Source organism: Nomia melanderi, chromosome 3 (genome assembly GCF_051020985.1).
Source record: "Nomia melanderi isolate GNS246 chromosome 3, iyNomMela1, whole genome shotgun sequence".
NCBI classification, from domain to species: domain Eukaryota; kingdom Metazoa; phylum Arthropoda; class Insecta; order Hymenoptera; family Halictidae; genus Nomia; species Nomia melanderi.
This window is the reverse complement of record NC_135001.1, coordinates 9,529,981-9,548,112: the sequence shown is the minus strand read 5'-3', so window position 1 is coordinate 9,548,112 and position 18,132 is coordinate 9,529,981. Positions and strand designations below refer to the sequence as shown.

The following is an 18,132-nucleotide window of genomic DNA, read 5'->3' as shown; positions in this document are numbered from 1 at the left end:
ACACCCATTATTCCATCCGAAAACTTATCATAAATCATCAAATCTTTACTCTCTCAGGCGCCACAAACTGCAACAATTCTATTCCCGAAATCCCTTCTCCACCGAATAATTCCCAAAAGAAAATCCCGCATTCACCGCAACCATCAACGTATGAACACACTGAATCAACGTCTCCCCAGTCAAAACTCTCGAACGCCGGGATCAATGATCGAGAATATCCCCGTATCATCCGCGACACCTATCATCACGCGGGTCCGTATCACGAGAATCACGCGTATCTTTTCCCCGTGGTGAACCGGTCTGTCGTAGGCGTAGCCGGTCGAGGCGTCGACATCAGTAGACCCCACCCCCGCGCCGGTAAATAGGGCTATGTCTACCCGGCTGGCCGTCTCAAAAAACCGACCAATCCGGGAACCGAGACGGCCACTGTCGGCGCGCAAAGTAGCGGAGGCGCCTTTGTCGCGAGGGCTCGACGAGTGGAGAAAAGAAGGGCCCTGGCTAGCGGTGGTGGGGTTCTCGCGTGTGCATCCACCGGGAAAGGGTAGTAGTCGCGTCCCCTGGTCGTGGTGAGGAAAGGGAAGGGATCGGCCGAAGGTGGGGGGGGGCAAGCAGCGTGACGGAGGTGGCGTGTGGGTCGGGTAAACGCCACCCTTCCGTCAACGGGGTGTGCGGGCTCGCGAGTGTTCGCGCATCTCTCTCTCTCTTTTCCTCTCTCTTCCCCTGTAGCCCGACATTAGTGTGTGCGCACGTGTACGGTCGCCTGTGCACGTGTGGGTGCGTGTACGCCGCGCAACCGCCCCCAGGGGTTTCCCTTCTTCGTTGGTCGTCGTGCAGTCGAGCAACCCCGTGCTGCTCGACAGCTCAGTTGCCCATCGCCGCGACGACGACACGGTTGCGCCACGACGACAGCCAGACGTCATCCGTGTACCGGGCCTGAATTCCAAATTTCGAGATCACATTTATCATCCGTCGCATTTCACCTTCGCTCGCTGCGGAACCGGATCACGAGGTGGCTGGACGCTGTTGAATCAGTGGTTGGTCGATCTGAAACCGGTGTCCACGCGTTCACCGATTCCCTAACGAGGATACACTCGAGTTGGCCGAGTCCGACGGAGTCTCTCATTCTCCTGTGAACGTGCGACCGAACGAGTTTCCGTGGTGTGAGGTATACCGGCGGAAGACAGTGAAACGGTATGATAGGAGGATCTAGCTAGTAGACGGATAGAGTTGGAACGTGATCAACGAAGAGAGAATCGGTAGCCCGAGGCAGCTCGACCAGTCCGGTGTCTTTCCGGCTGTAAGGAAGCAGCGAGGAAGACTCGGTTGTCCCTGAAATTCAATCCTCGCCGTGGAGAGGATGAAAGGAAAAGGTTCCAGGAATCTCCTTGCGCATCGCTGAGTCCGGGGGAGAGTTTTGTTTGGTGAATGAAGCCCGTCACGTGCTATCGGGAGGTCTGAATAGAATTCCCGGGCAGAGATAATGTTCTAATTGTCGTTGGGGGACGAGAGATCGCTAGTCGGGCAACTGTACGCGGCGCGCTGGCCGAGAAGCAAAGGAACGCCGGGAACCTGTACCTGATCACAACGAACAAACTAGCCGAGAATTCAACGAAGAAACTGGACCAGACGTGTGACGTTAGACGCGAATAGTTGATTAGACTAGCCGGGTGTTCCTTGTGCGTGAACGAAGGAAAACAGGGTGATTTCGAGTTGATCAACGAGACAGCAGCCGATCCACGCAGCAGCTCGCGTTGCCGTCGCTAGCCGACAGCCAGGTCTGGATCCCTCCGACTCGACGGAACCACAAGCTTCGCTCGTTACAACGAAGATTAATCGACAACACACCACAGTAAGCACTATACTAACCCTCGCCGATCGACGATCGTCCTCAATCGGTGCGTTCCCGATGATGGAGATCTATGAGAACACTTAGGACCGTCGGCCGGTCCATCGAGCACTATTCCCTGTCCTTCCGCGCGAAGTTCGTATATTTTTTCAAAGCAACCGGGCCAGTTCAATTCCGAGGAACGCCGCGAAACGGGCCTATGCTAGAATCCCAAGTCCAGAGAACCGGAACCCGTCACCGGACACTGAAAGTGTCGCCGCCGCAAACCGTCGGACACCGAGTTTAGCGTAATGCCAAGGCCTAGCCGTGCCGGGAGTTTCATTCTTTTCCGTTTACGCGCCCTCGACACTTGAATCGATCCTGAGGATCGTCGTCGTGCATCGAACACCCTGATCCATCAACGAATACGATATCTCGCTTGCCGTTCGGAATCGCTTCCCTGTAGCGTCGCGAACATAGTTCCTAAGAAAGGTAATCGGAAGAGGAGGCACGCGCAACGATTGGAAACTTGCTGATCGGCGTTCAACGATTGCACATTGCTGATCAGTCGATGAAATGAATTAGGGATTGGTCGACCTTCGGAGACGTGAACGAAACAATTAACGAGGTTCAGAGAACGGAGGATGTTATTCTGAACGAAGTAAGATCATCGAAGAAAGTACAAAGATGCCGCAGCGATCGCCGTTCGCGATCCAGGAGCTGCTGGGGCTAAACGGAGCCGGAAACGGAAGCGGCACCGATCGAGGCTCGCCTCAAGCCTCGCCGCCGGCCGGCGTCTCCGCGGTCTCGTACGCGCCAACGGCGCCCCATCACAAGCTATGGGACTACATGCCCAGCCTGACGAATCATCTGGGCAATCTGGGAAATCTTGGGAATCTGGGCAACCTCACGGCCTCGCGGATGGCCTACCTGAATGCGCAGGCGGCCGTCGCCGCTGCCTTCCTGCCGCCGCCCCATCCCCACCCTGCCCACCACGTACCTCATCATCAGGTACATCAACCGGGACAACTTCCGGCCTCGCCTGCCGGCGTCAACGTGCATCCGGCGGCACACGCGCAGCACGTACTTCCGGGCACCGCCGCCACCGCGAATCATCATCAGCACAGCCCGACTCAGCACACGCCGCCTCATGGTGAGTTTCATGGTTTGACGACTTAATTTCGCGGCTAATTGGGGAGGATCGTTTGATTTCTCGCGCGGTTCATGATACGCTTCGATAAGCTTCAGCTTAGAGTTTTCGCCCTGAATACGGTATGTTGATAATCTTGAGTAGACTCCGTTGCATTGGGGCTGTTTAGGGTAAACTGGTTGAGATTGATGTCTGAAGTTTCGTTGATGGTTTGGGAAATGTTGGGCACGTTGAACGGTGTTGTTGTTAGTAAGTTGTTTCATCAAAGTTTGAAGGAGATTGTAAGGTGGTTTATTTGTTTAATGTATATACGTCAAATGACGTGTTACTAAAACTTGCCAGAATATCGCTCAAGACGAATGGAGTAAATATTGCAATAATCTCAGTGTATCATATTTTAGATTAATGCACATTTCGTGATGGAGCAAAATATAAGAATTATTGCTTCATTGTGATCGAAAACGAATAATTACTGAGAATTAAAGTCAAAATAATTTGTACTCTTCTCTTCTCATTTCCGGTAAACCAGTTGAATATACTGGAAGGTATGCATTTACATATCGAGCGATGACAAACACAATTATTTATTACATACCAATTTTCGTATCACGACAATTAACTGAAAAATATGAAGATATTCTTTGAGTATTTCCAATACGATTCAGCCAGAAACTTCAGTACCCTGGTTTATGAAATCGACGTTTAACAAAAGGAATGGAATACGGTGCCAGCGGTTGTGGTCCTAGCGTGAAATAGAACTCACGTATACCCAGGGCGAATGTTTTTTGGCTGACGTTGTTTCCAGAGTTGGGATTGAGTTCAACACGCAGGGTGTGAAACCGAGAGAAGCGTTCAATCCTTTCCTTTCAATCCAAGGGCAATCCAAGTTCTTTTCAGGGCAGGCATTGAACACTTCCTGCTTGTGCCAGGCACTCCAACGGTACTTCGAAAATTTAGTTCCTTTAAACTTCTTTGGACATTGGTCTTGACAATTTTCCATACAAGAAAATTAAGAAAACAGAGCTTGTCTCTGAAAATACTGGATTGTTGAGAAAGTAATATCGGTTTCTTACGATACCAAAGAACGACCTCATACCTTTCCATGAAAATGCCATTAAGAAGCTTTTTAAATGACACAATTGAGTCACGGCAAACAATGGGCAATATATAATTGATTAAATGGAATAATAACGCTGGAGTAAATTGAGTTAGGTACATCCATAAAGCTGGCATTATTCTTTACTAATTCTGTTATTATTCTCTTCGAAACATATTTATATTATTGGTTGTTTGTATGTTCTTGAAGATTGATATTACTATAATTATTACCGTTTTGAATCAAATGTTCTGAAATAGAAGAATATTTAAGTCACAGCGTGTATTGTATATTCTCCTCGTTATTATTAATATCTGTTAACGCGTTCTTAATAATTCTATTTACTTATAAGGAATGCTTAATTAAGAGCTCAATATAATAATTATAATGTATAGGCAATACGAGCAGTAACATATACGATCAATAACCAATACAAGATCGTAAGAATTCAGCTCTCAGTGCCGCCATTAATTACCATTATAATGAACCTAATCAATCAATCGTATTCAATACTAAAACAGAAATCACAATACAGTATATCGTGTAGTAACAAGAATAACGTTCCTCAATTCATTTTCAATTAACGTTTTATTAACGTTCAGCTAGGAAGAAAAAAGCCGGCCGGCGAAACGTTTCTGTCGCGAACTTTCCCACTGCTTCTTTTCCAGCGAATGGCGTCGTATCGCTCAGCCACCGTCACCGCCGCCGCCGCGTCATTATCATTAAACCTCGCCCCGCTTATTTATAGATGACGATTAAGATGACATTGTTTCCAGCGTGACGTCGTTTCACTCGCGAGGCTTGGCCAGCCCCATTGTGCCGCGACAATTAGAAACCGTAACCATTTATTCCGCGAACGGAGCCTCCTAACTGTTTCTTTCAGCGGGCCCCGCCGGGCCGAAGAAGAATTAATAATTAATTTTACACAAACCGCGGCCGGTATTGTCGTCGAGTAACGAGCAACCACTTCTTTCAATCTTACACGTTCGTTAAGACCTACATCTTGGCTCGCGGGCTCGTGGTCGTGTTCGTTCGGCCGCGAGCGAGCGCGCGCGCGCGCACGCGTGCTGCTCGAAGAAAACGGACCTGTTTACGGGGGAACAAGGATCGCCGGGGTCTGGCGAGTCGTTAACCTCGCGCATCTAGACGGCGAAATTTACAATAAAAGTGACCTGATCTTTTCAAACGGCCAGTCTTAGCCCCCCTCCCTCTGCACGCCACTCCCGCGACTCCTTTTTAGAACTCCTTTACCAGCGCGACTCGCGACCAGTCGCGAAGAAAGCTTGAGAGAAACCAATTAAATTGTGCACTGCCCGAGGAAAGTTTGGGAGCGGTTCTTCGGCTGTAAGGGAAGAACAGGTGTTCTGTGTTTTGTTTTCAATACGTTTGTAATGGCAGTGGTGTTCATTGTTGTATGATACTTGTGTGTTCTGGCATAAATGGTAGGAATTTTTGATTTTTGATTTTTGGAAGATCGAAGATGTATTTTGTAATGAAAATTGAAAATTTTGCAGAGTTTGGGTTATTATTGGTTATGTGTTTCCGTTGTAACTTATTCTACATGGATGTATGCTTTTAATTTGGAGTTGTTTTTATGTTTACCATGTAAATTTCGTATAACAAGGGTGATAAATATTAATTGTTGGGATTATTTCGCAATTATTGGTAGAAATACTACTACCAATTGATCTACTATTGTGGATACTCATATAGAAAGTAATACACTATGAATCTCAATTTCATCGAGTTAAAGATGTAATTAAAGAAGTACCACATAACTTGAAATAATGAACATCATTACTTCCCAGTAATAGAATTCTTCTTAATCAAGATGCAGGCCTACAAGCAGATAAAAGTATTCAAAGAAAGATCCATTAAAAGATATCAATACCCCTTCAATACAATAATATATTTCCGTAAAATTCTGAAAATCACGTAACATCTAAAGACTCCGTCAGTTCCTCACCAGCATCAGCTCTTCCCACATTCATGGCGGTTGTCAGCGAATAGGGAACGCGGCGCGATGCGCCGCAACAACGCATTGATCGTCAATCGCCGGGATAGCGTTTCAATCTTCCGACTCGTCCGGATGAACGAGACCCTCGGCATCGGAGAAACGACGAAGTAAATTAATAGGCGTATCGTCGTTCCAGCGTGAAACGAGCACTTAACGTGCCACTTACGGCTATCGCTTAACAGAGAGCCACTCAAGATCGTGTTACCGAAAATCGACGGGCACGCACACCTTTGTCGCGCATGGTGCACGCGCGAATACCTCATTGTACACGGGAGGGAGTTTGATTTTTGGGGCCGTTCGTAGGGAAAACGCGGGCCAGACGCCAGCTGACCCTGCCCCACGTGGAAACCAATTTCCGAGCAAACGAACACGACCGTCTGTTTGCCACCGACCCATTGTAATGCTGTTTTCACATGACGATACATTTATGATGAGCACTGAATAGATTTGTAAGTTAATGGAAGCTTCCGAATGAAGATTCTTGGGTAATATTGTATTGCAATACTGATTTTGTGTACAAGAACCTTGGTCGTTTGCGACGTGGTATGTAGTTTGCAAATATAGCACTGAATCGAACCGAATCAAATTTTCATGTGAACGACACGACATAAACGCAGTACGTTTCGGAATACAATTATATGTTGGACTATGTCTTAGACATAATACTTTGACATATTTTAATACAATCACCCTGGTATTTAGAAATTAACATGATAACTCTTTGAAAGAAGAGGAGGTAGATCTGATGTTTGTATCTGAAATCATTACAGTAACTGCGATAATAGAATGCTCATTGCGTAATATTGACAAGAAAAATAAAACAAATTGTCTCGTCACTTATCGCATGAACTTAGAGTAATTGATACAAACGAAATTATTTTATTCCTAAGCGTGCATTTCATGCGTGTATCGCGCGTCCGTAGTTCGTGACGCGTGTACCAGGGACACTGCGAAACAGGGATCAGAGAGTTCGGTTATCGGAATCGCGGATCGCGAACGAAGACGACGAAGGCAGACAATCGACTGGACCGAGCGATTCGCGTCCGGCGTGTCAGCGTCAGTTAGATGAGACGGAGAGAGGAAGAACGAGGGAAAGAAAGAGGGTAGCCAGGGTACCTGAGATGACTGCACTGTGGGAATTGAATATTTTTGTCAGAATAATCCCCAACGTTATGAATAATTAGTGGTATAATGAGTTGAGTGTTGGGCAGACCTGCAATGTCTCACCAAAACACAAAGAGCCTCGACAAAACGTAAAAATGGCCGCACTCCGGCAAACTGTTCTCAACCGGCACCGAGCTACCCTGTTGCTACTCGTCTCGTGAGAATTTGATTCGTTAAACGTTACCTTCGATTTTATAAATAATTCAAAATAAACATCAATAATTCTGCGAAATACTACTATAGACAGATATAAATTGAGCTTAACTTCTTCCGCAATATCTACAGAAAATATTGAAAATCGTTACTGCTTAGAAAAACCACCCCTTTTATACTTAATACAAGAAAACAATGGACTTGTTGTTTAAAATCGACCGGAATAGCTGACAGTTGTCTAACAATGTTACCAGTTTTCAATAACATCGATCAATATTTAATATCTCCATGTTGAATATTACATACTCGACGTAAGGGGTGAAAATTGTAACACAGAATTCTCGGCGATCACCGTCACAATGGGGTCATTGGAATCGATTTTTTCGGTGAAGTGACGAATCAACATGGCAGTATCGCGATCGTGGCCGTGGCCTCCGTTCGGTAGAACGAATTTTGAGAACAATTTTCGGGTGTCGGGTTCCCGGTGCAGCACAAAGGATCTGCCCTTCCATTCAAATGTCACTCTGGCACCTCGTCTTACAGTACAGCATTTATTTGGCGCACTTCATTCGTTCCTTTTTGTCTTAAATCTTGGCCAGACTTAAAGACGAGAGCGCAGGCCGGCCAACTGCTCGATTCCGCTCCGATAATAAATTATATCGATCGCCGTGGGATTGATTGCGCGTCGTCACGCTGCTAATTCGACGGGCCCGCCTGGTTGAGCCGGGGCTGGCACGGCTTGTCTGGTTCGCTCGTCGATTACGGGTCTTTTGTTCTTCACGCATAATGGACCCTCCTGCGCCGAAATCCGGGCCAAGAAGCCTCGGAACTTGTTTGCACACTTCACGGTGCTAGCAAATTTTCTGTCGCCCGGCTAATCAACATTGATTTTGCAATCGTTAAGTGAACTTCTTAGTGCGTATACTGCTGTGAAACAGCCCTGGTGAAAATTCCATTGAATCGCAGCGGTTTCAGTCGATGAAATGGATTGGAATATTCATTGGGGAAAGATTTTCATTATTTTCGAATGTTTGGTTTCTTATACTATGGATTTATGTCATTTGCGAAGACTATTCTTGTGTCTTTGGGTCAATTAAGTAGCTCAAGATAATCTTTACTTAACAATACCACATTAGATACTCGACAATAATATTATTCTAAATTTCATAAATACAAATATTCTTATCCACGGAAAGCCCGAACAATTGTCAAATACCAAATACCGAAATTCCACGGTAAACTCTGACCCAACCAAGACAAAACATCAACAAAATAAAATGCACTTCAGAACCGCAATCAACAAAAACATCACAAAACAACGTACAAACCACAAAACAAAAACCCGATAGCTTACAAACCCACGCGTCTCCGATTTCCTCGAAAATCTCGTAGTCCCCGCGAAAAACCGCAACAATGGCTGCTCGTAGAAGCCACGGGAATGAACGGGGGATGGATTGTAGGACGGCTTAACAACGAATGATCGATTCGCCGGGCGCGACGTTAATCGGCAACGGGAAGAGAGAGGAGACGGGAATACAGGAACCGTTGCAATCGCATTGTCTAAAAATTCCGAGATTCACACCGGTTCGGTGTCGCGGCCGTGCCTTTCCAACGATTTGCGCGCCTCGTCTTCGCCGTCGTCGTCTCACTCTTTCTGTCTCTCTCTTTCTCTCTCGTTGGTCCCCCACTCCGCCCCTCGCCGTAGCTGGCTGGCTCTGCTTTTTCGGTTCGTTTGAAGTTGGCAATCAACTAGATTGCCTATCAACGCCTGAGAAGTCTCCTCGCACGCTCCCGTCGGTCCAGTCCTTTTCTTGCTCTCCCTCTCTCCTTGTCCGTTACACCCTCTCGCACGGCCACGCGACAACGTTGTTCCTCGTTTACGCCCTCTCCGCGAGCGATTTTGTGTGTACGTTCCGCACCCCCGCCGCACCCAACGTCGCCACCTTCTTCTCTCGCACAGCGACACGCCATCCTCAACTCCCTTTACCTCGTTTCTCCCTCTTCCTCGCGCCCCCGGAGTCACTTCTCTTCTCGCCCGGTTGATATCGTCCCGGTAACACATCTCTGCAAACGATTCCGTAAAACGTGGCACAATCGGCCTAGCCATTGTTCCTCTGTACCCCTTTCATCCCGGGGACGGGGAAAGTGCAAACGGTCTTGGAAACGGTGTGTAGCAGACGCTCCGTGGGCACGCGATTGCTATTCTTTATCGTTCCTTGCTCGACCCGCCGATCGAGGGGAAATTAGGGGATTGGATTAGACACTGAGTTTTTGGAATCATTGTGATTCGGGGTATCGAAGGAAAATGGATCTACGGTTCCGTGATTAGTATTCGACTATATTCGTTTGGTTTGGTATTTCAATTTTTATATTTCTTTATTTCCTGTTGTTTCTCTGAACCAGCGTTACTGTGTAATACCAGAATGACTACATTCCCATCGTATTAGCTACAAGACCTCCACAACAAGCCTCTCAAAGAATTAATATTCCCAAACTTCGACTATTACAATTCCAACGAATCATAAAATCCTAAAGATTCGAAATATTCAAGTCTCAAATCCTATACCCTGCTCAAGAGGATCCACAACAAATCCTACAGACTGAAAGACACTAGCCAATAATATCAATAACAACATCAAAAGGCCTGAACCTATATAGTAGCGTAAAAAATCTGCAAGACTCTCAGATCCGCAAAGACGCCCCCCCCCCCTCCCTCGAGTAACGGTTTCTGCCCGGAAAGCCTCGGAACGACGATGAAAAAAGGGAGAAATTCCTCGCGACCCCGCAGCAGGCTGGAAGGAGGGAGGCTCTTGGGGGTGGTGGTTGGGGTGGGCGTACGGCGATGCTGGAAGCAGCGGATAAGGGGTGCGGCCTGTAGGCGCAGGTCGATACTGATTAGTACTTCAAAGCGGCTTGAACGCGAGCCCCCCACGCTCGCGCCCAGGCCTCGACGATGGATTCGCGACAAAGCAAGCGGCGGCACTCGAGCGAAAAATCTTGAACAAATTAGCGGATTATGAATTCGCCCGGGCTTTGTTTCCGGGAAAGTGGCTGCGGACGCGGGTAAGAGACTCACGGAACAAGAACCACCCGGCACCAGAGCCGGCCCTACCGTTCCCACCGGTACTGACGGAGCGCGCGCGTGTATCGGTCCGACGACGCGTTCACGCGCCGCGATTTTTGCGCGATCACGTGTTGGTGTACGTGAGACCCGGTGCAATTCAAATTAGCCCTTTACGAGCGATATCGATAGCGCGCGGCCGAGCCCTGGGGTCGGCTCTATTTGATGCGGAAGACATTATTCAGCATCTTCGAGCTGGTGCGAGAATTTTCACGTACGTTTGTTTGAGATTTATTTACATATTATTGTAACGATGACGATGGAATATAAGATATATTTGGGTTGGGAGAGTTGTCTAGATTTATTTGAAGAAGTTTGATGTTCAGGATAAAAATGCATTAATCTTATTACAGGCCTCCTCACTTTTTCTATTTTTTGCGTATTGCGTTAAATTTCCTTCCGTCACCTTTGTTAGCTGATTTCCAAACGTAACCGTTTGTTGTATCGCTATCCTTGTTTCTGCCTATCACCGACTTGTTCCTTCGTTTGGCACTTTCGGCCGTCGCATCTTACTAACTATCCTTCTCATCTTCACCATTTCCTTGTCTAACGTGTTTGCCATCTGCCAACCGTTATTAACCTAGTTCGTTAACCCAATCCACTCCACTAATCAACTGTCGATTCTAACCTTATCCTTTACCTTTCAGAGAATTCCAAATTTAATTAGTTGCCCTGATCTACACTCACGCGTATTCTATTGTACAATATCCCCATAGAAGCCGTTCTTTGCTTTACGCAGTTTTATCGCCAAAGTCTATCATTCCATTGATCGAGATACAATTTCTAGAGAGATTTTACAAGTAGAGAATTATTACTATTTACGAAACAAAATGATTCGCAAGGGGATGAAAGTAGAACGATATCGGGTCGCGTCGAATATGAATCGGCGACAGTTAATTGATTCGTCCGGAAAGTATTGCAGGACCAGGTAGCTGGCTCTGTGGCTTATGCAATTGCGAATGCAAATTAAACGAAATTAAACAGTTAATTAAAGTACCGGCACCCCCGGGGAGAAGTTAATTGAGATTCTTGGGAGATTTGTCGCGCGGAATGTCTTAATTTAGTCCCTTAAGCGCCCTAACTCGCCTTAACAACTTAGAATAATTGGATAACACTGCCAGGGCGTGCTCACCGTCAGAAGTAGGAAAATTCAGACTCTCAGCGCGGAGAGACGCCTCTCTCATTTTTTTCTCCTCTTCTTCCTTTTCTCTTTTCACCTTTTTCTTTTTTCTTCTTCTTCTACTTCTTCTTTTTTTTAAACGCGTCACGATTCACCTGCACGCACCCTCACAGCGATCTTTCCCTCTTTCTCCCTCCTCACTCCCCTCGTGCTTTCTCTCTTACCAGGTGTCCTCTTCGTGCGCCTTGACTTACTTAGTTCACGTCTACCCGCGCAGCGTTGTTCAACGACGCTGGGTGAAAAGCGCTTCTTCAACAAAAGCGGATAAAAAAAATCTTTTTAGAATTTCCGCCTTGAAAGCTGCCACAGAAATGCTGTTGTTCCCCCGCGTGCGTGCGTGCGCGCGCCGCGAGAATTATTTTAATTTGTATAACGAATACCCGTTTCACCCGCATTTAGATTTCCTTTCTAATTTCCGTTATGCACGCCTTCAAGATTTTAATTCGCCATCGTACTTCTTCCCGCTTTCTGTCTATGAAATCGTGACAAACATAAACAGCGATAAGTTGTAATTGCGTTGAAATACGTAACAAGTAATTACTTACTATTTATTTATAAATTTTTATGGAATAGAAGACGGAAATGTTCACTGTAATAGAAGTCAGTTTAATATTTTTATCTTTGAGTTTCAGTTTCGAAAGTCTATAGATGATTTTTCAATTATATTTGGCTACTTGATAATTTACTGGAATTCGTACAGTTTTCATCGAGTTGTCTATGACGACCGTGTGCGAAAGAAGGAACCCCCGTTTTCCCATCAATCGGCCGACCGCAAATGTTCCCGGTCCGGTCAGAAATGATTTTCTCTCATTACGCTCTGGTCGCGGTGTCAATCATACGACCCTCCACCGACTAATCGTCTAATCGCATAATCCGCTCGAACAAACCAATCCGGGAATACCAGGAAAATCTCCGCTCTGTGCCCGATCTTCCGCTCGATTGCCACCGGAAAATACGAAATGGCTATCCGAGTAAGAAAATTGATTTGGACGGAGCATCGACACGATGGCAGAGAAACGAGAGTCTACTTGTCATTCACACCTCGCTCACTTCCTCAATTTCATGATACGTTCTCTTCGAGATCTCCTACATACATCACAAATTTAATATAGTTCTTTTATATATACATATAAAAGAAAGTTACAAAAACAATGAAAGGTATAAGAAATGAAAGAATCTATTATCTTTTTTAAATTTGAAGAAAATAAATTATAATGTCGAAACATCCTTACTTTAAAATCATAAATACTTCTATGAACTAAAGTTTATACAGTATCACGATACTTTAATTTTTAATCTTGCTGTAATTCAGATAACGCAACAATAGAAAAAATGGTATCCCACGATAGCCTATCAAAAATGACAAAAGTTAGGCTAAAGTAGCCATACGAATATCAAGAATACTACATAATTAAAATTCCAAAGCAGGGCATCTGGAGATGGTTTCGATTCGCTAAAAATCAACGATAGCAACTGTTTCCTCGAAGCAATTAGTTACAACGCGATCAGCAGAGTAAACGGCCGGGAATGGCGCGCAGGGTCGACGCAGAGAGCGCCGCGTCGGCACGTCGAAAATCGGAGTGTCTATCGCCTAGGCATGATCGTTACTCAATTATTTAATTTCGCGGAGCGTTGCACCGTGTCCGCGTTCAATGGAAAATCCGTCGACGGGCACGATTATCGACAGACAAACGGTATCGATCTACCTCCCCCGGCGGAAGTCATGCGCGCTAACAGGCTGGGTAAGCATGTTTCACCATAGCGTAAACTTTCCGTGGCATTATTTCAAGGCGACATGCACGCCGCGCGAGCGCGTGCACACTGTCATCCGGTAAGTCAACGGACACGCGCGTCAGCAACCGTGCAGCAACAATTGACGCAGTAAAATTAGAAAATCCTGAATCGATACTCGCCCGTTTTTAAATGAATATTTCGCTCTGTTTCATTCTTCCACGCGCAATTCCATGCACCGCCCAAATGATATTTTTACTTTGATTTTCGTACAGCCGGAATTCTTCGTTTTATTCGCAGGCAAAGAATCACCTCATTAATTTATACAAAAACGTAATAAAATAAAAGACTGAATGCGCCCGTTACAATTATCATTTTCCTCGTAACAACCGACTAATGATCGCCAGTGTATACACGGGAATCCTCCAATCGATAATCTGTTCATTACTCGTTATTTCTACTTGCATCAATTTTTGCGACATCGTCAGTATTTTATAACAATAATTACAACAATGCAGTAATCTATAAGAGGGCAACAAATAATTCTACACGATCAAACCAACAAAAAAGAAACATTTATCGTGGAAGCAAGTAAGACTATCTCCTATTAGAATACATCAAATTAAAAAGTAAGGTCACGAAATACAATGACCTATCCATCAACCAAATAAAACAACCCCCCAATAAATTCACTTAACCTCAAACCCACATTAGTTAATCCATCTTTACGCCAAGTGGAAACGGTGGACGATACACAGACGAAACCAACAGCTACAAAAATAAAATAAAATTCCACATGCGTAACAAATTATTCAGCATTCCTTGTTTATCCGGATCGTCTCGTCCTGTCGGGTACCAGTCGCTCTGCACCCCACGCAGCCAGCAGATAGGCGACTATCAATCGGCCTTTTCGCGCCTGCTACTCACCTCGTAAATTTTCACCCTTTGACACGCGACTAATACAAGCCCCTTCGGGGGCCAGGCACGTAGCCCCGGCGATCGTTGTGCCCCGTCCTCGCCGCGTTACACGGGGAATGGCGGAACGGTCTACGCGGCGGCAGCCTAACCCCTCGGGAGGCTGCGGGACGTTAATGAAATAACACGGGAATTAGTCTCGGACATTACCGGCAAACTATGTCCATTACCGTGGCCCCGGCGGTCGCGTGCAGTTCCACGGGAAAGTTCCTACCCGTTCACGATATTCCGTAGAGTTTCCGGGCCGCACCGTTTCTGCCAATCCAGGATCGCTAATTAGTGGGCGACGATCAGTCCGCCTCCCATCCGGCGAACCTGCCCGGAGCTCCATGAAAATTAAGGGAAATTGACTGTAATCAAAGTTGCCGAGGATCGAGCCCGGTAAACGCTGGCTTTCCGCCATGCGGATTGGTTGATCGTAGGATTGTATCGCTGGCTCGGGATCAAGGTGGTTAAGAGAGACGTGGCGGGGTCGCGGAGTGCGTCAGTGGGTCAGGGTAATTGAAAATACATTGCGCGACCTCTCCAGGCCTCGAGTCGCTTACGCGGACCCGGCTCTATGCTGCATCACGTCCCTTTCCTCCGGCGCGCATGTAACTAATTTCACACTCCCGCCGGAAAAGTAGAAGGTGAATATAACGCTACTCGACGGGCCTCTTTTGTCCCCCTCCCGCCCCGCCACCCACAACCCACTGTATACCCCCCTTCGGATATTCTAGCGTAAATCTCGCTGCATCATTTTGTTTCTTGGGATTCGTCGCGGTTGGTGTGATAGTTTCTGGTGTCGTGAAATAATTTTATTTAGGAAATTTTGGTAATTTCAGGGTGGATTCGTTGTAACATCAAAATGATTCATTTCTGATTTTTATTTTTATAATTACTGAAAAAATACGATTGGTTCTGTGAGGAATTTTTTAATGAACTGATACAGTAATATTACAACTGTATAGGATAATTTAAATTTCAATAAATGCACCTTTGCAGCCTGTGTGAAATAATAGAATTAAGTAGATTGATTGCTGGATAGTTGTAACGTTAAATCAGGCGGACGTGACAAATGTATGCTTGATTAGTTTAGAATAGAAGACGGTTTTAAGGTATGCGCGAGATTATCGGGTTTTCGTTGATAAGGCTATTAGAGGCAGATCGTTTCCTTTTTTTTTTATATGAAAATCATGTTTCGCCAGGGTCACGTATTCATCCATATTCACATCGCCTAACCCAAGGATGAATAAGAATTTTAAACTTCATACGAATTTCAATTAGAAGTTCGTGGCTGAAATGGTAAATGGATCTCTGAAGAAACGTGAAAAAGTCGCAAATGGGACACCTGAATTACGAATGGAACGTTGATGCATCCTCGACACCCTTTTCACACACTGGCTTTTGCCTCGGACGAGGATGACGATACCTGTGTTTATACGGTCTGGATCAGACCGTTTTATACTAAACCCAATTGTGGCGATGGAGATGTAAAATAGCCGGAGTTTCTTTCGTCATTCTTACATAAGTGGGGATTGCGTCTTTTCTCTAATTATCATTGAATACCACTGTGGAACCGGTGTTAAAGATAAAAGAGAAGTAAATATAAAATACATTCAACGAGAGGTTTTATAATATTGAACGCGCATTCCATACTTCAGAAATTTAACAATGAGTTTCAAAACTAGACAAATCTTGGCATACATCCCTTAGTTATAGTAATGCAGCATTGTCATTGCAGCGGGGACTCTGTCATTTATTTTACGCCAGTAGACTTCCAGGCTACGTAGCTTTTCCTAACGCGGTAATTTTTTCAAACCGCGAGGTAAAAACTCAGTGAAAACGCGACTTTACGTGAAAGTAGCAATTCATGCAGACAGTTTCTTAACACGTTTGAGCTTTATATCATGCTCTGCAGTTACACTGCGGATATTTACGCGAGCTCTCGTTTCTGTAGGCAAATTTTAAGAAAATAGAGCTAAGTAAAACTTCATTTCCCCCAGACATAGCCCCTGTCAACAGAAAGAAACCCGAGAAAATTATATTCAATTCTAATTTATTTCTTCTTATACGATAAACTTGAATCTTAAACCATAAAACACTAATAGATACTCAAACAATGTTCGCTAATCCTTCATCTCCTACACAACAGTTCTATCAAACTGAAAATTTAAACTTCTCAGTAAAACAACATACAATTATTTATTATCACTATATTATTAATTATCAATAAAGTAACCGCAACATACCCATCTTCCTTAGAATCCCCAAAAACAAACTAGCTACTCCTCATATCAATATAATTTCCAAAGAAACCACCCCTAACAGATGAACCCAACACAAGAAATCTCCACAGAAGCATTTCCCAAGCAAGCAGGGCCAGCGGAAACGCCAAAACCGATTCGCCGGAAACGGTGCAGGCGTCAGCCCCGCGAAACGCGCGTAAAACGCGTGCACACAGAACAAGACAGAGAGAAAGAGAGAGAGAGAGAGAGACCTTTCTAGCGAGCGGGAGGGCCGGTGTGTACGTGTGTACCGTCGGGTGGCGTGTACCGTGCTTTCAAGCGAACGACCGTAAGTCGCTCAAATTGGTATGGATTTCCAGTCCAACACCTCGATTGTCCCCGGTGAAGAGTGCTTCGCGAGCATACATGAATTCACGCCTCAAACACACGGTACGCGCCGCGTAGTCCTCCGTTTTCCCTTTCTCACTTCCTCTCCCTCTTTCTCGCGGATCTTTCTCCTTCTCCATTCCTCACTCTCCCTCTCTCTCTCTCTTCGACGTCAACACGCCCCGGCTTTCTTGCTCTTCTCTCACCCTGTATGTCGGCTTGACGTCGGTGTCGGCGTCACCCCGTACTTTCACCTTCTCGCTCGCGCGGTCCCGCGCGCCGATCTTTCTTGCTTTCTCGCGCTTAGAGAGGTGTCGCGAGGCAAAATCTTGCCCGGCGCTCGTGTATGAATGGCCACGGGAACGCGCGGGTTCACACGTGTGCACGTACACGCACGTACACATTCGCGGGCGGGTCTGTTGCGCGCGTGTACGGCACACCGGTGTACGTGCGAACACGTATAGAGCGGCCAGGCAGCCACGAGGAGCCTTGATTGCGTGCCGGTGAATGCGTTTCCACCCGTTCTCTCTAAGTAGCAGCTCATTCCGCGATGCTTGCTCTCGCGACTTGGAAAACGAGAGAAGGCGGTAGCTTCTCCTCGTGGCCAGAGCTCTTCGAAGCCACGAGTGCGTGCGTGCATGCCCGCTCCTCCGCGGTAGCTGCGTGTCTGTGCCACGGACGTCGTTCTACCACCGTCTCCCGCGTATGTACACTGTGTCGAGTACGCGTACATGTGCGTGTACGTGTACGTGCCACAGCGACACCGATCCCGGGATAGAGTTTATTTTTTGTTTTTATATCCTGCCGTCGACCCGCTCTTTTCATCAGCCGCCGTTGGAACTCTTCCTTTTTGCTATTTACGCCGGTAATTATTTGTCGCCGAGTCACCGGGGCCGATTACCGAGTGCTCGTTACCCGGCCCCGGGGCATCGGCAACACACGGGGAACCGCAGCCAGCCGTTCTCGCGAGGGCTAATTACCCGTCTCACTTCGGACTAACTTGGAAAATCGCCGCGGCGACGGGACTGACTATCTTTTTGTAGTTTGTGTTGGGGATAGTATTAGGGGATGGGTTTCGTGATCATTGTTAGAGTCGATGGTCTTTGCTGGTTTTTCTACCTGCCTA

The 18,132-nt window shown here is 46.2% G+C and overlaps 1 protein-coding gene across 3 annotated transcripts in view; it reads left to right on the top strand.

Moving 5' to 3' along the window:
• Nucleotides 1–816: 816 nt before the first annotated feature.
• LOC116429301 (uncharacterized) overlaps nucleotides 817–18,132 on the top strand; it is a 78,434-nt gene continuing 61,118 nt past the window's right edge. For all 3 annotated transcript variants that reach the window (XM_031982097.2, XM_031982107.2, XM_031982087.2), the window contains exon 1: nucleotides 817–2,978. In XM_031982097.2, the coding sequence (XP_031837957.1) occupies nucleotides 2,513–2,978 (466 nt within the window). In that variant the 5' untranslated portion in view covers nucleotides 817–2,512. The remainder of the gene's footprint in view (nucleotides 2,979–18,132) is intronic.